At 28.7% G+C, this 23,757-nt stretch overlaps 2 protein-coding genes across 2 annotated transcripts in view; both read right to left on the reverse strand.

The window, feature by feature from the left end:
• Positions 1-433: 433 nt before the first annotated feature.
• On the reverse strand, positions 434-17,753 carry LOC113388066 (non-lysosomal glucosylceramidase-like). Its single transcript, XM_026625476.1, has 16 exons — positions 17,628-17,753; positions 16,598-16,722; positions 16,174-16,318; positions 15,764-15,926; positions 15,171-15,294; positions 14,871-15,101; positions 14,686-14,812; positions 14,493-14,615; positions 14,237-14,350; positions 13,770-13,884; positions 4,135-4,264; positions 3,888-4,041; positions 3,561-3,698; positions 3,122-3,365; positions 866-1,129; positions 434-622 (listed from the first exon to the last, which is right to left on the reverse strand). Exons 1-16 carry the CDS (start codon positions 17,750-17,752, stop codon positions 434-436), a joined length of 2,511 nt encoding a protein of 836 aa, XP_026481261.1. The 5' UTR covers position 17,753.
• Positions 17,754-21,029: 3,276 nt separating this feature from the next.
• LOC113388067 (methyltransferase-like protein 9) overlaps positions 21,030-23,757 on the reverse strand; it is a 120,284-nt gene continuing 117,556 nt past the window's right edge. Inside the window, exons 4-5 of the mRNA XM_026625477.1 lie at positions 22,544-22,722; positions 21,030-21,244 (exon numbers count right to left, since the gene is read on the reverse strand). Of these exons, the coding sequence (XP_026481262.1) occupies positions 21,030-21,244; positions 22,544-22,722 (394 nt within the window). The remainder of the gene's footprint in view (positions 21,245-22,543; positions 22,723-23,757) is intronic.

Raw genomic sequence — 23,757 nt, forward strand, 5'->3', positions numbered from 1 at the left:
TTAAATATTTGAAATCTATTAAATAATTAAAATACTATTTCCAATTATATTGTTAAACGATTCAGAATGACTTGGAACATCACAAAACATAAAATTAGCAAATGATTGTCTGGCAAAAACAAACTTCGGAACAATAATATCAATACCATCAATTCTACATGTTTGCCAAATAAACTGTTTTTGTAAATTGTATATCGATTCGTTATGTATAATAGAAACAATGTATTATAAATATTTCACACAAAATTGTTAGCACACTAACTAAAGTTGATTGCAATTCAGAAAGTTCGATACTTCACTAAAAAGACCGTTGTACCACGATCGCTAATATCTCACATTTACGATATCATCAATCTTATATAATAAATCTTTATTATTAAAAATACAACTTAAAATAAATTATCACAAATTCAAATAATACTTATATGTGTCTTTATTTCCTTTTGTTTTTTCTTTGTTCCCAGGCAAATTGCATTGACCAAATACTGAGCGGTCTCATGTACCCAATAGCACGATAATGTTTTTCAGCATATAAAGCTTCAGGTGTTTCAAAGTTCATGCCCATTTCGAATAATGATTTACTCAAACCTTCAGCGGTTTTGAATGCTTCTTCAATCATGCCCTGCAAAGAATAAAAGCGGGAAAAATTAATCAAGTGTTTCTGTCTCATAAATAAAAATCATGCACAAAGTACCATGTAGCTATTGATATTATTTTGAAAATATTTTTTATTTCAAACTTAAAGTGGCAAAGCTACTGCGATTTGAATTTTCTTAAAAAAACGGAACAACATTATCTTTAGTCAATAAATTCTCAACAGAAATATTCGCTGTTCAAAAGCTTCAAAAAAACTGATAAGCATTACCTCGAAGATCATAGTAGAAGCAAGGGCGTACGTAACACCAGTCCATATTTCTTCAGATTGAATTGTTGTTGGGTCAGCACAACCCTTACGAGAAATTGCATCAGAATCTATATTTTTATTTACACTATCATTACCATCCTGGTCATCACTAGCATCAGCTGGAATAAACCCATTGACGGCGCCTATGCTTCCATCACGAAATGACATTACATTGTTGTGGAATATGGTCTTCAAGGCATTTTTTACTCTATCTTTTGGAAAAACCTGCAAAATATATATTTATTTATATATGTGTGTGTATTTGGTGACAACAACAATGGACCCGTTCTGGAGTAATATACAATTTCATTTAAAAAATATATTTAAAAAAATGGCGCCTTGGGCACAACGACTTCACATGGGGTGAATAATCTTACATTGTACTTCTAGTTGGAGTTTGTCACAGACTACAAGATTCGAATTAGAATTTAACTTACCCAAAGTAGTTATAACTAGCTGTAAGTGGAATTCTGTCTTAAGGCAATTAAGGCATCGTGCCTTAAGGCAAATTGCTGGAACTTCCCGTACCAAAAATTATTATTTTTTTAAAAACAATTAACATTTTTGAAAAAAAATTACTTTGAAAGAATAAGATTTTTGAGAAACTATAAATTGGACAAAAAATAACTTTTCTTTGAAAAAAAAAATTTTTTTTTAAAAAAACATTTTTTTTTTTGAAAAAAATTTTTTTTTTCTGTATTTGACATATTGTAGAAGATCTGAAATTTTTTTGAAAGCAATCGTACTGCTTTAACTGCATAGGGACAAAATATAAAGCGCTTAAGCGCCGCGTCGCTGTCTAACGCATAAGCATTGGTACGGAACCCATAGAAATGTTAACAAAATGTATACTTATTGTTAAAATCTCTATAAAATATCTGATAATTTGATGTGCATATGTCTAATGATCATTTTTGACCGCCAAATGGCTCATTTTTTTACTTTTTCCTCCATATCTCCGAAACCGCTAGACCTACCTTCATGAAAATTTTATCGATTCTTCACCTTGTCAATACAAGTGAAATGTTTTTTGAATTATTCAAATCGGACGCTCCGTTCTCTTAAAAACTGAGTTACCGTTTTCGGCACTTTTTGCCCCGTATCTTCGGAACGGCTAGACCTGCCTTCGCCAAAAACTAATCAGCACGTCTCCTTATCAATACAAATCGAATGTTTTTTGAATTATTCAAATCGGTTGATCCGTGTTCCCGAAATCGTCGACGAAAATTTGTATCCGCACATACATACACACACGCACATACATACATACATACATACATACATACATACATACATACATACACACACACACACACACACACACATACATCCATTTTTTCTAAGGTATGCCAAAATGTTCAGAAACCTTTGAAACGTAAAGATATATAAAAATTTTCATTTTCGATTTTTTTGCGATTACTATAACTTGCCCTACGGGAAGTTAATAATACTTCAGCAAAAAAAGCTTCTGGAAATATTTCTTAATATATTTATGAAGCAAATGAGCATGCGTCAGGGATATAAAAAATATGATTGAAGTAAAACTTCTTTAGGCGCGGCTAAGGTGTAAATCCGTACAAATGTTGTCAATCGCTCTCGATGAAATCATTTCAATACGGGTCGATTGTGATTAGCAGTCGTGTATGTGAATAGAGATATGTCGTTGTATGCGTACCAATATCAACAAGCAAATCGACATAGATATACATTTTAAAGTTACATCGTAGTACAAATCTTGAAAAATGCTTGGATCAGAAGAATATTTTACACTGTTCCTTGAAAATAATAAAACTAATTAAACATTTGTGCACTAAACGTAAGTTTATTGATTAGAAATTATTTCAATCATTCGTAGTTTCTATTAATCTTTGAAGTTATTAGAATGAAAAATATTTTATAGGCAAGACAGATATTACAGCTGTTCAAAGAATGAGATTATATCGCCAGCGAAAAAGTAAAAAAAATACAAGCAGTCAATGAATATACGTTAATTTTAATTACATGAAGTTATTCAAACTCAATTACATAATGAGTGATGTTGCGAAAACAATATTTATTTAGGCGTTGTTTAACATAATCCACTGTGTGAACTAATATTATAGAATTTATTAATCAGCAATTACTTCAATTTAATAAAATAATCAATTTCAAACCTACCGAAACTTTTAAAGTTTTGTAATTGAATAATCAAACAATATATACAGTTTTTATAAATACCTCATAGTCAAATCCACAAAGCTTCATATACCAATGTCCGCATAGTTGATCCGACATTATTGTGTTATTCCGTCCAGAGGTGTCAAATCTGTAATACTTTCCATTCCAAAGTTTTTCATCAAACGATTTTTTCCCTTTATCCAAAATAGATTTATATCTATCAAAATCATCTTTATAGTTTAAATTGTTGGCCATATCCACAACGCAATGCAAGGCCGCCAGCCATAACCCAGCACAATAGGCACTATAAATATAAAATGATTTTAGTATAAAAAATAATAATTATATTATGAAAAATTGTTATTAAATAATTGAAAATCTCCATATACCTCAAAGAAACAAATAAAATAGTTGACTATTAAACATTAACATAAATCGATCAAATGCATTCATCGTCAACTATTCTTTTAGATTGCTATGACTGTAATAATAAACTAACCTGGGTCCTTTCATAACCCATGTGTCATACGTTTGATCAGGACTATCACTATTTTCTATCAATCCATCGTCATCGGTATCCCATTTCAAACACTTCTCAATCAATTTTTTGCTTTCGTGGTATATTTCAACCAACCATCTAGCAAAAACAAAAAAAGACATTTTCATAAAACAGATTATTTCTTCAAATAAAATTGCACTCATCCGGCCGTGTAAAACAACATTTTAGATCCATATTATAACAAGATTCTTATCCATTCAGGTTTTGGAATGGCATAGACTATTTAAAATTATAAATATATTTGTATAATTTTAGAAATATGCGTACTTGTCATCATAAGTTTCTTCCTGCAAAATTCCCTTATTAAAGTTTTTCATGCGATAGTCTCGATACAACTGTAGTACTAATTTCACATTAAGGTCCCTCCACTCTGATACATCATGAATTGGATATGTATTAACTAAAACAAATGGCTCTTCCCCTAACAAAGGCGAAAAAATTAAATGCGATTGTAAACCTATTTCAACAAATCAATATTTGGTTAAACTTAAATATTCGAATATTAAAAGCTCACATGGGTCTCCAAGATCATGAGGAACAGAACATTTGATTTTGCGTTCCCCTTTCACTCCATCGTATAAATATTTTACTTCGTCTTTTATTTCCAAGTCAATACTAGCAATGAATTCCGTTTGGAGCACCATCTAAAAACATAATTAGAGGTACAGAATTTGGAAAGATTATTGTTCCCAGATGCACATTGCCAGAAGTTTGAGATTTGGAAATAACTTCACTTATAATAAGTTATAACAAATATACATAAAATTTTATCAAATAATAGAAAAAAATTGCATATTCATATTTTATAAAGTTTTAGAATTTCAAAATAATAATCGAAAAACTTAATAATGTGTTACGAAATATTCTCTCAGTAAAATGGAGAACATTTTTTTTTATTGTTCATTTGTTGACTTAGCGTATACACGTACATTAGTCATCATACATTTTATAATTAATCTTTACATCACTTTTATTTTATTTGCTTGCATATAATTGTATAGTGCACCATATATCCTATTCTTTGTCAAAAATATTCTAAAATTGGGTAGGAGGGATTTTTTTCTTTACTATCTCCCACCATAGTTCTTGTCTACCTTCCCGCGCTCGCACAACATGATATCAAGCAGAAGTCATGGTAGTTTTAACTTGCAAATATAGTTCGGATTGTATCACAATTAAAAGTATGTAAAAATTTCGTCGCAAAAAATAGGACAACCGTTGCGTTGTCTTTGAATATGATATATTTCGCGACATTGGTGCAACGTATCATAATTAAAAGTATGTAAAAATTTCGTCGCAAAAAATAGGGCAATCGTTGCGTTGTTGTCACTGCTCATAGAACTGCTGTACAAATAATTAAAAAATCTCATAAAACATTTTATAAAGTAAACTGTTGAGAATTTTATTTTAATTTCATTGATTAAACATAGCAAAATTGAATCAGCCACATTTCAACAATTATCCTAAAAATATTGTAAATATTTACTTAGTTATAGTTTTAGAATTTTTTTATTTGATAGTTTTTTAGTAGATATCGGGAAGAGTTGATTCTGATATAGAACTTTTATTTTTGCAGTATTGATCAGTAATAAAATATTTTACACATTCGACCACATTAATAGGTGCGGTAATTCTGGATATCAAGGTGTAATGATCTCATGATTCGATCCACTAGATAATTTAACAAATCCATAGCACTATGCATAAAATCCAATAATAAATTACATTAATCTTCCATATGCAAATAATTAATTTTAATTAATTAACTAAATTAAAAAAAAATATTTTCCATATGCGAATAACGAGTATTTTCAACTTCAATGTGTATTTTCACATAATCATGTACGCCGATCTTTTACCACTATCGCATAAATATTTTGCACACAAAAATGTCAAACATGGAGTAATCTAGAAACTTGCAAAGCTTTCATATGTTATTTTTTTTTAAATCGACGATTTACATAAAGTAAATAAATGTAACAAAAATTGAGTTTTTAATGAATTATCAACAAGTGTAAACACAATTGCTTTAATATTATCATAATAGAATGAAGAAACCACAGAATTAAATAAAATAGAAATTGAACAAGAAGGAAAAATTTTAACAAAAAACTTGAAAAAAACGGGTATAACGTTAAAATTTATAATAGTATTAAACAAAATGAAAATACGTGTAACTAATATGAAATTTAATAAAATCTAGTACATTATGTCGGAACACAATGAGCAAAATGTACCTAATCGGCCCATCATTAAAATTAATAAAGGAGGAAAGCCTGTGGAAGGACGAAAAAGTAATACTTTTAAAATGATAGACTTTTGTTTGAAATCGATAGCGATAATTTAGTAATAATAAACAACTATAATTTTAATAAAAAAAAAAACTTTCACGATTCTACTATATTAACAGGTGCAGCTCGAATGCAACAATTATTTTATGCTGTTAGTCGCTTCATAGGTTATACAAAAGGCAAGTCACTAAATGAGTTTAAACATTTTCAATGTGATTGTAATCAATTTATACTTTATTCATTTTCATATTTAGGTACTGAAGCCGAAGACAAAATTGGAATAACCCAGCCAGTTGTAGATGAATCTCCAAGTTTAAGGCCTCCAAGAACATTTTGGACTAACAGCAAGTTTGTAGATGTTTTAACGTATAAAATATTTGTTAAATTGAGAATTTCAAATGAATTGAAATTCGTATAGCCATAGATTTCATAAAAAAAATAGTAGATTTAGACAAAAGCTTGAATCCTTTATTGATTTTTATTATTATTAGGGTAGAGCGGGGTTAAAGGTTTGCGGGTAAAATGTTCACCATCGATATCTCCAAACAAGTAAAGTTAAGATTTTTTTAACAACAATATTTGAAAGTAGAGGGAAAAGATGTTAAACTAGCCTCCATCTTGATACTTACGAAGTCGCTATCGGAAGAAAAACAGCATCGTTTAAAAATCCAGGAAAAGAGCACTTTTGCTAAGTTTATTACAATAACTTAATATAATTTTAAGTCCATGATATTGATTTGATTTAATAGTTCTTTTATATAGTAAAAGCTTACATGTGGGTGGGGTAAAAACGACCAAATCAACCTATACCTTGGCAAAGGTGTAACCAATAAAAAATAAGCATTAGACCTGTTTGCCTTTTAGCTGTTCCATTTTACCCCGCAAAGACCATATAACAATATTTCTACAATAAGCTGGGAGTTTCACGAACATAGTCAGATAGTGTTTATTTGATATGCATTGTTTATTTCGATGTAGTTGGTTTGGTTTTTACAGTATAATGCAAAAAGTCAAATTGTACCTTTGTGCCCCGCCCTACCATATTGTTGGTCATTCATCAATAATTTCTTAATCAAATAATTAAGAAGAAAACTGGTCTAATATTAACCTTAGCTTTTCGATATAAATTATTAGGCAATTGAGAATTTGTTTTATTTTTAATGTAAATTATCTTTTGAGACAGGTATACTGGAGAATGGAACTCTTTGGGAGTTTCACAAACATAGTCAGATAGTGTTTATTTGATATGCATTGTTTATTTCGATGTAGTTGGTTTGGTTTTTACAGTATAATGCAAAAAGTCAAATTGTACCTTTGTGCCCCGCCCTACCATATTGTCATTCATCAATAATTTCTTAATCAAATAATTAAGAAGAAAACTGGTCTAATATTAACCTTAGCTTTTCGATATAAATTATTAGGCAATTGAGAATTTGTTTTATTTTTAATGTAAATTATCTTTTGGGACAGGTATACTGGAGAATGGAACTCTTTGGGAATGTCAGGCAAAGGTGTTTACGAAATGCCCCATTGTGTGGTGTACGAAGGCGATATGGATGATGGTTCGTACCTACTTGCTTAATCTTAATTATAAACAGTATTGTACAGATTTAGTCACAAAAGTTTTAAACTATATCTTAACGCCCTTCAATATATAACTAATATATACTAATGTTTTAAAACCACAAATCTTATTCATAATGAAGTTACATTCTTGTTTTCTTAAATAACTCGTGTAACATATATAAACATGCAAGTTATGACATAAAATATATATTCAACAGTTTTCGAGTAAAGTTAAATGAATAATTCTGATATTTCTAATAAATCACACTGTGGAACTAGGTATGTTTCATGGAAAAGGGGTTCTAAAATATCCAGATGGAAGCAAAGTTGTGGGAGTATGGCAGAAGGGAAAGATGATATCAAGTAAATTTGTCTTTCCTGATGGTCTGGAGTTTCAAGCGGAAGATTGGAAATATTGTACTAAAGAGGATAGAAGGTGTTTATAAACAGTATAGTATACTTGTCGTTAAAATGATTCGCCTCAGTTTGTATTATTATTAGTCTAATTACTTATGAAATATCTGGTGAATGGATATTCCATTTATATCATTTTGCGAAACTTCAGTTCAAGTTTCAATAGCCCTTTTACATGGATTTATTAAATATTGATTAAATTAACATTGGAAAATTTGTACCGAAAATTTGTGTATATGCGCACAGGCGTACATTACAGCCTGCTATGTACTTGATTACATCAATAATTGATTGAAGTTAATTAGTGCGTTAATCATGTTAAATAATTTGATTGCCATAGATTAAGAAAATATTAATTATTGCATAAATATATTTAATTAACTATTAAATAATTTCAAATATTTTTAGGTTTTGGAAAAGCATGCAAAATGGCTTACAACCAGGAACAAGATCACTAAAAACAGATCGACAACCGACAAGAACAATTCCACCTAGATGTTATGATAATGAAGAAGGTTTCTACGATCCAAAAACTAAATCCTTATTGGATCCAGAAGATGATAAATTTGAGAGGATATTAAGAGTTCCCACAGATAAAGAGGTGTTAATTAGATACTAATTAGTATTTTTTTGAAAAATCTTAAACAAAGCGTAGTAATATAAACTATGGTATAAATGGAGTCAGTACATTACCATTTTTGGTTTAGCTGTTTTGTAGCAAACATCTTCAATTTTACGAGATAAACTTCAGACAAATTGTTTCGTATGGTATACTTCAATTATGGTATACATGGAGTCAGTACATTATCCATTTTTGGTTTAGTTGTTTGTAGCAAACATCCTCAATTTTACGAGAGATAAACTTCAGACAAATTCTTTCAAAGTTTTCATTTTATCACCAGAATTTTCAAGTATTTACAAGTTAGTAATAACTAAAGCAATTTAATTATTCTTAAATTTTAGGCGGTTTGGATTGAAAAACATTGTAGACATGCATGGCATGAAAACACAGGATTCCAACCACATTTATATAGAGAGTGGCAGAATATACGAAAAGATCTGGAAACTGTGCCCACTGTTGTTGTTGAGGAAACAAGCTCAATGGAAATGGACATATTGGACGAAAAACCACCGCACACTGTTTATGCATCATTGTATGTGCAACTACTTGCCTTCATTATTAAGATGATAATTAGGTTATAACCTATTTTTTAAAAAATTTCATTAACGCTTTGCTCACGAATTAAATTCTATCGTATTGAAATCATAGACATTACACTAAATGAACTGCTAGTCCTCATATGTTTTCCGTTGTATATAGTGCTTAAACATAGAAGCCATGCCATTATAATATTGAAACTAGTGGGGTACATGGCATCGTGCCTTAAGGCAAATTGCTAGAATTTCCCGTACCATAATTAAAAATCTTGGTACGGAACACAAAAAAATTTACACAAAATGTGTACACATTATTAAAATCTCTATAAAATATCTAATAATTTGAAATACATATGTCGAATAAACATTTTTGACCGAAAAATGGCATTTTTTTAACTTATTTTTATTCAGAGTCCATAACCGCTTGACCTACCTTCCCAAAAATTTAATCAGTTCTTCATCTTGTTTATACAAGTAAAATCTTGTTTGAATTATTAAAATCAAACGCTCCGTCCTGGTAAAAACTGAGTTACCGTTTTTGGAACAATTTGCCCCTTATGTTCGGAACGGCTAGACCTGCCTTCACTAAAAACTAATCAGCATGTCTCCTTATCAATGCAAATCGAATGTTTTTCGAATTATTCAAATCGGTTGATCGGTGTTCCCGAAATCGTCGACAAAAATTTGTATCCGCACACACACATACATCCATTTTTTCTAAGGTATGCCAAAATGTTCAAAAACCTTTGAAACGTAAAGATATATAAAATTTCTCATTTTCGATTTTTTTGCGATTACTATAACTTACCCTATGGAAAGTTAATATTTGAATTAACTTCACTATTATGATAAATATTATTAAATATTATTATCATTTCTTACAAAATTATCAGTCATCACAATTGCTAAACATAAAACATTTAATCAAGCGGGAAAGTTCCGCGATTGTCGGCAACGTTCGTTCAGCAAGTGACGTGATTGATAATTAACTAACTTAACTAGTGACAGTATCACTCATTTTGCGCTCGATTAGCAGTCCATGTAGTATAAGATCTATGATTCAAATACGTACCCGGTAGCTTTCTTCTAAATTATTAGTAAAATTTATGCGCACTCTTCGATAATGGAATATAGTCGAGTTGATCAATAAAGAATTAGTTGATTAATTTCAAGCAGGCATTATGACCAATCTTCAAAAAATGAAAGAACATTATATTCTTTTAACAAAACTGTCTATCTTTATTAGAGACTTATTAGTACATAACTCAAAAATAGTTTCGGTTTTTGTATTTTCAAAGCTAATTTCAGCATTTTGCAGTTGAAAAAATTTTATGTTTAAATAACAGGAAACATTGTAACGTTTTATCAAATATCTTTTTGTTTATGAAATCGGTAAAATTGTTGAGAAAACATCGACGAAGGTGCAAAATTTGCATTCACATAGCACTAGAAATCTAAATATTACAATGCACAATCTATATATTAAATGCATTTCTTTTTAGAATTTTAATAAAAAAGTAAACAAACTAAAAACAAATACAAACTTATGTAATTATGTGCAATTATGTGCAAATAAGAAACTGGAAATAAGAAACATATTTTTTAGTTCTCTATTATATATAAATAATGCTGAATTATCTATAAAAAATTTGTCAACTTAAAATTTCTAACTAAACATAACAAGTCATACAAAATAATCTATATATATTTATTTATATAGGGTACTGCTGGGCACAAAGGTCTATTTAGAATTGAAGCAATTATATTGTGAAAACCAAACCAATTATATCACAACAAATAATATAAATCGAACAAGCAACAATCTGGCTATGTTAAATAAAACTCACAGCATTCATCATTGTATAGATGTCTTTTTTCCGGTTTTCTCAAAAATTTGTCACCTGATCCTTTTCACAAAATGGACTTAAAATTAACAATTTATCTTATAAAACAATTAAATAATGTATACCTAAAAATTATATTAATGGGCGTCCATTAATCACGTGAGCGAGTTTTTGAGGATTTTCGGACCCTCCCTCATCCTTGTTGTTACATGCGGATATTCGATTCGAGGGGCCAAATGCGATTTGTTTTTGGACCGTCTAAGGCTATAGTCAAAGCAAAAGGTGGTCATATCGAGCAAAAGTGAATTGTTTTTAAATTTTGTATTATTTTTACACATTTTATACTTTGAATCGAGTAAAAGTAATTTTCCAAAGGGATCGTTCAAGTATTACGTAAGCAGATATATTACAATTATTTACCCCCCCCCATCCCCCTTGTCAGCAAAAGTAAGCAAAGCTCTTACCCCCTACCCTCATGCTTACGTGAACATTTTGCAATTAATGTAAAAAAATAAGATACTACCTATGACGTAATCATCATCCAGACTCTACTGCCCCCCATGTCAACTCAAAATAAGCAAATCAACAACCCCCCGCCCCCCTATAGTGCTTACGTAATACTTGAACGGTCCCAAACTGAATTTATGGCTTTTTCAATTGGTTACACTTCGAGTGCCGGACCCTATATACACCTCCCTCACCCGCGTGATATTTCGTGATTTTTTGTCAAAATCACCCCCTCCCCCTGAAAACCTCACGTGATTAATGGACGCCTCCTTAAAGTCTCGCAAATGAAAGAGTATGCTTAAAGCAAAAAAAAATAACTAACAGCGAAAGAAAATACTTTTGTTCTTTTGTTATGGATTTTATCTCCCGATTATCATTGCCATTTATCTTCAGAAAGCAGCGTCGTAAGAATCGAAGTGTTGGCTGGTTACACATCTTTTTACTTTACTGTACTTGTTTTTTACCCGCGGACCTTTGAGCCCCGCTCTACCCTATATATATATATATATATATATATTTTTTATCTTTTTGTTAGTACTTCTCATCCTGGATTGGACCCAGGCGGGGCCGCAGGCCTTATTGGACCAGAGGACAACCCAAATGAAGTAATACCAGAGCGCACGCATGTGTCGATTAACGATAATGAAAACTTATTGTAAGTGATAATGAATTTAAATGAAAATCGATCGTAAGTAAAATACATTTTACAACACATTCTTTACGATTTCAGAATAAACTACCCAAATTCGTCAGATGAGTCCGCTTCGATTGACGATTATAGTTTGGATAGTGGAGGTTAAAATTACGAAATAATATTTATTCAAATCTAAAATGTAATTTGAGAACTTTTTCTTTGTTGCCCTTTATCATTAACCCTCCGTCGGTCGGCGTGGTCTGGCCAGACTTTTTTCGACTTCAATTAAAAAAAAATACTTATAGTACTTGAAATTTCTTGACTTTTCCTAAAATTTCATTAGCTGTCGATCAATGAAAAAATCAGGACAAAAATATACAGAAGGATAATTATAAGGATATTAACTTTTTTATACGTCGAACGGTCGGAAAGGTCTGTCACTAGACCACCTAACATTTTGTATGAAATATACGCTTTTTGATATATGTAAGCCAGTATTTTGTCTTTTTTCGTGGTATTTTCTATTCAAACTGCATTGTATATATTCTTTGCTGTGTGTTGTAACATGAATGTTAGTATTTTCACAACGAGAGTTCCTTGAAAACCTACCAAACTTATTGGTATTCGCAAACACTGAAAATCGGATGAGTAATGCGCACATTATCAACAATTTTTCTACCCGTACTGCGTTCGAAATTTTTTTTTGGCAAACCTGTAGTAAAATTATATTTTCACTTTGAGTTTTACAGCTCATTTCAAAGGCGACGCATCTCATTTCGTTTTCATTTGAATTTCACATTCATTTCAAAGGCGCCGAAAAAGAATAAATATTGTTTTTCATTGATATAAAACAGAAAAATTAACAAAAAAAGCAACGATTTTTTTATATTTCTTGATTTTTTTATATAATATAATATGTAATATTTTTATTATAAGCAAGCTCAACACACGCAAAAGACGGTAAGAAAAAGAAAAAATCAAAACTATAAATATTTACAACTAATAATCGTTAATATATAATGCACCAAAAACTCATTTATCCCATATAAATGCATGTAAAATTAATGGTGGTCCAGTCAGACCTTTCCGACCGTTCGAAGGTGAAAAAATATCCGACCGACAGAGGGTTAATTAATTATTAAATATTAGTTATTTTATTTACTGTATCTACTGTAGACAAAAAATAGATAATATAAAATTTTCATTTCAGACGCGTATGTATATAAAATAAATAAAAAAATAAACATATATGTTTTCAGATTCAAGTACAACATCTAATGACTATTAACTTGGATTTCGATTTGGAAAAAGTACCATAAAAATATCTAAAAATTATGGTGTATAATTTATATTAACTTATGATAGAGCATGTGAACCCAAATTATTATGAAAAAGTAAAATAAATAGTGCTTTCAAATTTTACTATATTTTATTGACTCATTCTAATTCTAATTGATTAGAAAATATAAAAACTACAGTAAGAAGAAAAGAATAATGAAGATAGAAGCTTTCATGAATATTATACTATTTCTATGTTGAAAAGGTAATATTTTCTGTGATATTTTAATTAAACACAATAAAAATAAAATGCAAGTTTGTTCTATAAAATTAGTATTTTACATACTAAATGAGATACACAAAAGACTTTGACATGTGTTTAGTAATTTTGTAAATGTGAGTTATTAGGCTCATAAACTCATACAATAGTTTAAAATATTTGCAAAAAATAACTTACCTCAAGTTTAGGCCACTGCATTGCAAGTGCTTGTGATGCATAAAAATGAACATCATAGGTATTATACATTCGATACTCGTGTCCTTCCAGATAAGCAAAACGTCCATAGATGTATCTAAAATTAAAACAAAATATGTTAGTCTAAAAATTAAATCAATGAATAACTTTATGCATGTTCATTAAAAAATTTAATCATATTTGAATATAGATATAAAAGCTATATGATGCTAATATAATACAGTAATTGAGCCGATGCTAATTTTAATTATCAGAAATTAATTACAAATTAGTTGACAAAAATTTACACCATAGAAAGATTGAGAAATAGATAATATAGAGCTCAGCATGCTAATTAAAGTGTGTGAATAAAAACCAATGTTCATAAAATTTATTACATATATCAAATGCCTTGATGATGTTAATATGTATTACATTATTAGGAATATTTATCTGTTAATATCAGATACCTTGGATCGCTTTTATCAAATTCGTTGTCCTTGGGAAGAATACGCACAGTGCCTCCATCGCTCACATAATATAATTCATTGAATAGTGATCCTTTATACCAATCTGGCAATTCACTGCAATAACAGAAAATCTCAAAAAATTTGAAATAAAAAGTTTTGCATAATAAATTAAAAATTTTGAAAATAAAAAAATATAATAAATAAATTTATGTTACCAACTTCTAATTACAATAACCCCAGTTATCAATAAACTAACCTGTCATTCAGTATAGGAGATTGCCAGTTATAAATTTGCTCTTCCCACATTTTATAATTTGTTAATGCATGCTCACCAATTAAAATGCCTGCATTTTTACCTTCGAAATATTTCGTATAGTAACTAAAATCAAATTGTAGCATAGATAATGTGAATAAAATTCAAGTAGTTACAATTAGTTCAAGTTTGATACCGTTTGTATAAATTCTTTCCCATGAAATGAATGCTTGGCATATCCCAACTAAGAGCAAACTCAAAATCGCAAGAGTTGTTTGGTGCAATTTTGCTCTGAGCGCAAATGGCTACTCCAACATCTTTACCTTAATTGAAATTTTATCACTTTTACATGTAATGTCTTTCATAAAATTACAAACAAACCTTTAAATGCGCCGTCATCAATTCTTTGTGTAAAGCATCCATTTTCATACAACTCTTGCCAAAACTTCCCACCATTACCGCAAGGGTCAAACTTGTCACATGTAGAAACTTGTATATTTTTTACGTTATTTCTAGTTGATAAATTGTAAGTACAAATCATATTATCAATAGCTTGGCTAATGCATACTGAGGTTATATTTTCATTAGAAACTTTAAATGAAGATGCATTACCTAAATTTCATTATCAGAAAATAAATAAAATAGTCTTTGAGTTACTACAAAGAATGTAATAACATTTACCTTCAGCGTCTTGTTTTGCAGTTCCAGTTCCATTTTTGAAACTAAAAGTAATACTAACAGTTCTCTCTTCAGAACAAATATTATCTACAGACCATACGAATACTGCACACGGTAAGCAACTGTCCTGATGAATTAATAAATATATTTTCAATTCTTGTTTGACCACATATATATAAATACATTACACTGGTCTCCAGATGAAGTAGAAGTAGATAAAAACAAAGTGATAGCTTTTTATAAACTCTTTGTGTATAAATAAAATCAATTGTATTTTATTACCAAAATAAAAAGAAATACATAAAATAAAAAATGTTATAAATTATCACTGCATCATGCAGCTTTTCAAACCTAGAGGTAATTTTCTTATTTTAGAAATCAATTAACTGATCAGTTAGCTGAATATTATTATTCAATTGCATTTGAAATGTAATGAATAATACTGCATTTGCAATAACAAAATATATTTGAATTTTTGGAAAATATATACATACAGCAAATTCAAATATGTTTTGTATAAATTATTGAATAAATAAAAAACTAGTTGTAACGCTAAAAACAATAAGTATAAGTATAGAAGTATGATAATAACTTACTTTATATTCATGTGGAATTACTGGTGATACTTGTCTACATGTTAGTTTTATACCATATTCAGACAAATCATATTCTGTCCAGGATCTAGGATACAGCCCTGTATAACTACATTTATCAGGATTTAATTCCCACTGCCAACACTCTAAAGGTTTACTTGGTTTCCTACAAAATTTAATAAACTTAAAGTAACAAATAATTTCATAATTATCATTTAAATTGAGGCTGAACAATTTATTTATTATGCTACTGGTATTATCTCCTCAGAGTGTGAATATTCACATGAATTTATTGTATCACATTCTTAGAGTAATTTAATTTTCAATTAACTTAATTTTTATACCATGTTTGAAATATTCCATAAATACTGAATCAATAATATTATAATTAATCTTTAACGATGCATACTTACTCATATGTAGACAAAACACTCTGAAATATTGTTTTTTTATTTGCATCTTTTATATTTATTATGAACTGATTAGCAATTACAGTGTTATATTCATATTTTCCAGGTCTCAATTGAAATCTACAAAATTCACCTCGGAAGCCTCGACCTGTAATTATGCACGAAAAATTAATTGAAGCTATAAGTTCATCAAATGAATAGTCATCAATGATATCAATAGATATTTAGATATTTATTTAGATATTTATTTATATATAATAATAATACATATAATAATTATAATACATATAATTATAATGATATTTCTTTACCAAATAGCTCGAAATAAAGTATTGTTCAAAGAATAATATTAATCAGACATTAAATTGATAAAATGTCGTAATATTCATTACACATGCAGAACTTTAATTCAAACTCTCATATTTACCAATTGTTCCTGAACCTATGCCACCAATGGGAACTCCATATATTCGTTTTCCATTTTCACAGTGGATATAATCCATGCATGGCCTTCTTCCTTCTCTATATAAATGCCAGTAATACCAGACATACCTAAAAATAATTTCAATAACAATTATTAGAACATTCCCACTCATTAACAAATAAGCAATTAAACATATAATACAAATAATGGATGTATATAAAATGAGAGCACAAATGTTAGAAAAGTTTTTAGAAAATATATAACAAAAAGATGGTATTCATTATACTAAACAATACTATACCAATGTCACTAGCAAAATATTAAAATGACGATTTATTAAAAATTAATTGAATTACAAATCTTCTGCACTAACTTTTTCACATACTTTCAATATTATAAAAGTTTCGAGTCTCTGATCATTTTATTCTTTAAAACAAAAACTTAAATTATTCGAATTATATTCCATTACAACCAAATTTGGATTAGTAATTATAATGCGAGAATCGTAGCTTCACAATGTTTGCAACCAAATTAGCCAAAAAAGAGCAGAATGCTCTGATTTACAAAATCTATTTTCTTACATTTTATAATACCATTAATTGAATATGTATATATGTATACATGATTATTATTATATAAGTATTATTTAGTAGTTATTTTTGATGTTGAAATATATAAGTAAGTTGTTATTAAGGGTATCATCATCTTAGAAGAGTCTCAGACACTGTATTATGTACAAGTCGTTGCAGAAATTACTAAACTTTTCACATTTTTGTCAAATAAAATTATCATTATTCTTTTTACATTTTATATGAAAAAGGATAAAAATTCATTGTGTTGACAAGTTAGTTGTATAAATGTTAGTGCTAATTTTTGTGCTGTGAAACATTGGAATTAAAGATTAATTTATGAATCTTTGTTTTTTTCTTTGATGTATCGCCCTATAAGAATTTACTCATATATATGTATATATATGTATGTATATATATATATATATATATATATATATATATATGTGTATTTGCATGTTTACCTAAAAGCTAATGGTATAAATTGTAAACTTTGCCAAAATGTTGGTCGCAAAAGCTGGTCTCTTTTATCTGGATAATTATGGTTTAATCGAATTTTAAGACCATATTTTGGAATATCTGTAGTCATCTTAGTATTTTTTTACAAATTATTCAATCATCAAAAATATTATTTATATCAAGCTTCAATAACATTTGACACTATAACCTAATATTATAATGAGAATATCTAATAAAATTATTATATGACATAGAAAAATTAATACAGGCTAAAACTGTACACGTCTAAAACTTTTATAATGTAAATATGCCATTTCAATTTAATTGTTGATTATTATCACAGATAACAATTTTCATGTAATCATGACATTAACATTGTTGTGACAAATTTTTGAGTTAAATGAAAACAATAATACTTATCAATGAAACAAACCTTAGTACGCAAGAAACTCGCAAGACTGCACTAGTTGTACCGAATTGGAGTAGAAATTTAGATATTTTTTATTTTTGACTGTTGGTGTCCCTTGTTTTGACAATGTATCCTCATTTTATATCAAAACAGTTTTTATTGTTATGTTAATAAGTTTATTGAAAAATAAGTGTTTCTAAACTAATTAGCATACTGATGTGCTAATCTAGTAAATAACATTTTTGCTTACAAGGAAGCACACAAACTTGTGCCACGAACATAAATAAAGTGACTTTGCATTATGTCGGGTTAGTGCATTATGCCGTTGTATTTAAAAATTTTGGCTGTAAAATAAGAAAATTAGTCCGTAAATCATGATTTGATACAAAAACACATCAACTATGGTTTTAATACAACCAAAATAGTTTGATTTTCCAATTTACATAGTGATTTTTAAAATTGTGTGGATTTTTTGAGTGCATTGTCGTAACGACATGTATTCTTGTTGATCAGATTCAAGAAGTTGCTCACATTCTTAAGAATAGTATATGATACTGGTAAGTTTATTTAATTTAAAATAGTTAAATTATTGTTAAAGCAATGAGCTTTATAGCAAAATCAGTTAAACAATTTCATGATTGTCGTGATTATGTTCACACTATTGAGGCAATCATCGTATTTAAATGCGTATGACTCCATAACGAAAATCGCCTAAAACATGACTTCAAATATTTTTGTCTTTTATTTTTAACTATAGTTAAATTTGATGCATACTATGTTTGGTAATGGCCACAGAGCATTGTGTGACGTAGTTGCGGCATATATATTTATTTGAATTCATATCTTATAATTGAGAAATTTTTAAGCCATACTTAAGAACTATTGCAGTATACTGTTAAACCTCAATTAATATTATTTTATGACATTTAAAAAAATAGTGGTTTATTTCGTTGATTTGAATATAATTGTTGAATTACCATTATTAGTTTGAAAATTAAGATAAGAAAATTTAACTCAAACCAATTTTTGGAATTCTGTAATAAAGTATAATAGTATTTTTTTACTTCCCGAAACATAAAGAGAAGTTTATGTTTTCATCAAAAAATCCGATTCGCTAATTTTATGTTTTCTCAACGTTTCAAGACATTCTGAATCGAATGAGACTAAATTTGGAAAGAGTATGTGTATGTGTGTGTAAACAGAATTATTACCAATTTCAAAAAATTAAAAGCCGTTCGAAGTATCTCGGTGACTATCGTTTGTGAGTTTTGTGCGACGTTTGGCCGAACCGTTTCTTTGTAAATCGCACAAAAGTGAAAAAAAAATTATCCACGTTTTATCCGCAATTCTGAATCGATTTTAAAAATTCAAAACCGTTCGAAAGATATAGGTTGGGAATCGACCTGATAAGTTTTTGGTAAAGATCGGTCGGGCCGTTTTCTTGTAATAAAGTGTTAAAAAAAAATTCCACGATTTTTATGATGTTTTTTGACGGTAGATACCATAGTATTATAGATCATACTAAAATATTACGGCCTTGCGACAACTCGTTTAACTTTAAAGATTCGTCAAGGTTTGCAAAAATTAGTATCGTTTTTTTGGCATTTATCAAAATTAGACCTTTCATCAACGTTTTCTCAATTTTTCGCGTTTTTCTCATTACTCTCGCCATAAACTTACAGAACAAGTTACCACAATATTTTCCGACTCCAGAAACGCCCAGCTTCTAGTAAGTACAAAAACATAGTTAAAACAAAATTGACTCCAACCATATCAGCTTTTGAATAGAGCATCAAATGCATTGTATCAAGGTAAAAGCTTATGATAATACAAATAAAGCTGAACTAAACAAAAAAAAATCAAGATAGTAAAAAATAACTAGTAATAAAAAAAGACGAAACGAAAACTTATGGAAGTTTTTGTTTTTATTTATTTTTTGATGGCTTTTTAAGCTCGTACATTGGCCACTTAAGGAAGATATTGTCAGTAAACTATTAAATAAAGAAAAAATGGAAAAATACAGAAAACAAAGTAAAATAACGCATTAGTACAATCAATGTCGATTTTGTGGTAGTAATCTTTGGAAGTGGACGGTTTCTCGTATAAATTCACGGTAAATCTAATGATAAGACTGAATGAGTATCTAAAGTAAAGCTACGACTATGAACGGTTTTGAAAATGGGTAAAAAATAAGCGTGGGCCTGATTAGGGCAAATTTTATAAAATGAGTCTATTTAATAATTTATACATATAGAGAAGTTCATGCAATTTGATTTGAGGCAAAATTCTATTTATACCAAATTTTTTCTTGAACTTTATCATATTTTTAGTAACCTTAAATATTAGGTTCATAGATATTTCTATGAACTACGTTGAACAATGACAATTGATAAATTGTAAGAAAAACGGCAGTAATTTTTTTTTACAGTAAGTTTAATAAATGGAATATTGTTTGTTTATGTTGAAACAACCAGTTGGGTGAAGTCACATGTTTTTGGATTCGGATGGATCTGAATCCTGCTGATTCTATTTCTTCGAACAACTTTTCCTTAATCGTGAATGCATGTGATTTGGAAGCACATCTTCAGACCTCTACGCCATACCAAACCAAATGGGTTTGATAATAGTTTTCTACAAGTGCATTTTTTTCTAAAGGTTTAGATTTTCTACATAGTTTTCCAATTAGTTTCTTCATCTTCAGTAAAATATGTCGGCATTTTATCTTTGTGTGTTTCTTTCCGAGTAAGTCTGCATTAGAATTTTGTATTGAAATTTGGATACTGTTGAAAAATGACAAAAGAAATCAACTTGAACGTAGTTTCTTTATTTGATAAAAGTTGTACAAAAATATTTTTTTTATATTTAGAAAAATAAACATTGTAAACATTAACAACATAATATACTTAATGAGATGCAGCTCAAAATACTTGTGGTGCAAAAATTCGAAATGCTTCATAATATTAAACTATTGATTAAATATAAAAATATAACATAATAATCATAATTTATCTTCAAATTTGCTTGCTACAACAAGTACATCATCTAAATGATAAAACGATTGATTTAGGTCACCATGACATAAATAAGGCACTCTGGACCATGCTCTAACTTCAAAACCCAATTTCTCTAATTCCACGAAAAATGCTTCAACTTGCTGCTCAAATGTTAATCCTTGAATATCGAGATACTCGAGCGGCCGATGATCTTTGGTACCTATAATAATCAATTGAAAATATTATTCGCTTAGAAATTGATATCAAAGAAATTAAAATGTAATTAAAATAATAAAATTCATAACGCAACGAATTCATTTGGTTAAAAATTACAATGACACCTTAATGGCAGTTTCCAAATGTACAAGATCAATCGGGTATAAATCATAATTATATTTATTACTATTACAAACTTAAAATGATATGTGCGATAAACTGCTTATATAAAACTAAATATGTTTCTCCACATCCACCAAATAGACCTGACCATGAATCATTTGATTAAAACTCTTGAATTAAAAAAAAAACAAATTAGACAAAAAGATTGTGTCTAATTCAGTTTTTACTAATAAAAAGTTTTATAGACTAGAATTTTTATAAACGTGGGATAATGATGCTTCTTGGAAGATAACAAAAGGTCATCGTTCAAAATGGTCAATGCATTACAGAATAAAGTTATTTAATTCCAGGCAAAAATTGTCTTTGATTTTCTAACAAAAATGCGCACTTACTTAGTTAACAAAGAAGATAAATAAAAATTAGATATAATTTCGTTTTAACAACTAGTTAAGTATAGACTCAGGCTTTGTTAAGAAACTGAAACCAAATGCTCAAATGTAATGATATATACAAAAAAATTCTATAATTTATTGATAAAAAAGAAATAGACTTGAAATAACACAACTTGTAAACTTGATTTTGAAGCTTTGTAAGTTAGAACCTAATATAAAATCTTTATGCAGCATGCAAGCTTAAGTATCGCATTAAACAAATTCTTCGTTTTTTTGACTCATTCCGAAATTTTACTTATTATGTTTAATAACAATTTAATAGTGATTTTATCTTGAAAGTTATCATTCACATTTTTTCAGGAACAAAAAAAAAATTATGGGAGACCTTTAGAAACCACAATGTGGAGCGGGGCCCAAAAAAGGTTGGGAATCACTGCCTTAAACCACTAAACAACTTAACAATAATAATAAATATGTATTACATAATAGAGTAATCGAAGTTTCAGTTACAAAGTTGGAATATTTTCCTCCGACTAAATTAACTTTACGAATAATCAGTAAAAGATGCAATCATATGAAAATGATAGAAAATCATTACTTTTACCCATTGATATTGAACAATATTATTAAAAGGTGTATACATTTACTTTTAGATACAGAAGGTCACAAATTTTCAATTCTTTTTATGTATTATCTATTTATTATAGACATTATAAATACTATCTGATAGAGAACACCTGGTTCAGATGGCAAATAAAATTGGAATATTACTTTAATTAAAGTAGTACCTCTTTCAACATATGGCCTAAAAGGAAGGACCAAAGCAATTAGCACTAATCCGTTTGGCGACAAGGCTGATCTAACTTCCTGGAGCAAAGTCTTAGGATTCGAACAACGATCTAGGAGGTTTAGGCATGAAATCATATCATAAGGTCGATGAGATGCCCATGAATTTACATCTAAAACACTAGAAAAATGAAAAATGTAGTTAAAATATATAATATGCATTTCTAGATGCTTCTATCAGTTAAAGAAAATTCATATATTTTATGAAATAATTTTTACCAATTTAATATCATATTTACTTACTAGTTGCATTCCTGATGCAATAATCCTAATACTCTTGGAAAAAATTGTACGTATTATTAAGAATCAATATTCATCTAATAAAATCTTTACCAAATGTGAAACTGTATGTAAAAATTTAAGTTAATATTACCTTACATTAAGTTAATTACATTTTTAAATTCAATTTTCAAAACCCTTCAATTAGTTTTAAATGTGAAATTAAAAGTATCAGAACTGTTTTGGCGTTTTATCGAAAGTCTACTTTAATACATGTGAAAATGCTAGTACACTAAAAAATCTCTTTATTAAAATTAGTTTAATCACAAATAAGAATTAAAATATAAACATAATAATAATAATAATGAAATTGTTGTATACAATTCTATAATTTTAATAATGCTTAAAATGGCTTGTGTAGTTCAAGCATAATAGATATTTAAACAAGTACTAGATGGCCCGACAGACGTTGTCCTGTACCCACGTCTACAATTTTTCAATATCCTATACTAATATCTACCGTTAACTTGAAAATAATATTTATTGTTTTTTAAATTACTCTTCACGAGCGATTTTAAATGTACTGCTTTAAATAAAATGATGAGTCTCAATTCCCTCACTGTATTGAAAATTGAAGTTTTATATTTAATTTGATATATTTCTTGAATTAAATTGAAAAAAAAAAAAACTATATTGAAGATTTCATGTCCGAATCTTGTGTTGGCGCCCCCTAACGAGTGCGCTTGTATTTTTCGCATGCGTCGCATTCAAGGTAGATGTCCCTAATTATTACTTCATTTCATATTTTAAGTGAATTAATTTGTCAAACCATGTTTATATGTGTATCATTTAATCTGCCATGCATACACTGTATCTTATATTATTTTAATTTCTTTCACATCTCAGCTGCATTTTAGAAATAATAATGTAGAAATTT

The sequence above is a fragment of the Ctenocephalides felis genome, unplaced genomic scaffold, assembly GCF_003426905.1.
Source record: "Ctenocephalides felis isolate EL2017-DRISC unplaced genomic scaffold, ASM342690v1 CF-g0.4_SCAFFOLD_03572, whole genome shotgun sequence".
NCBI lineage: Eukaryota > Metazoa > Arthropoda > Insecta > Siphonaptera > Pulicidae > Ctenocephalides > Ctenocephalides felis.

Bases quoted from the DNA above. Each gene is read 5' to 3' on its own strand.
- LOC113388066 (XM_026625476.1), bottom strand. From the start codon at position 17,752: ATGACTACAGATATTCCAAAATATGGTCTTAAAATTCGATTAAACCAT. The intron at 15,295-15,763 runs GTAAGTTATTAT...TTAATTCATCAG, and splicing joins TAATTCCACATGAATATAAA to GACAGTTGCTTACCGTGTGC. The intron at 3,699-3,887 runs GTACGCATATTT...TGTTTTTGCTAG, and splicing joins GAAGAAACTTATGATGACAA to ATGGTTGGTTGAAATATACC.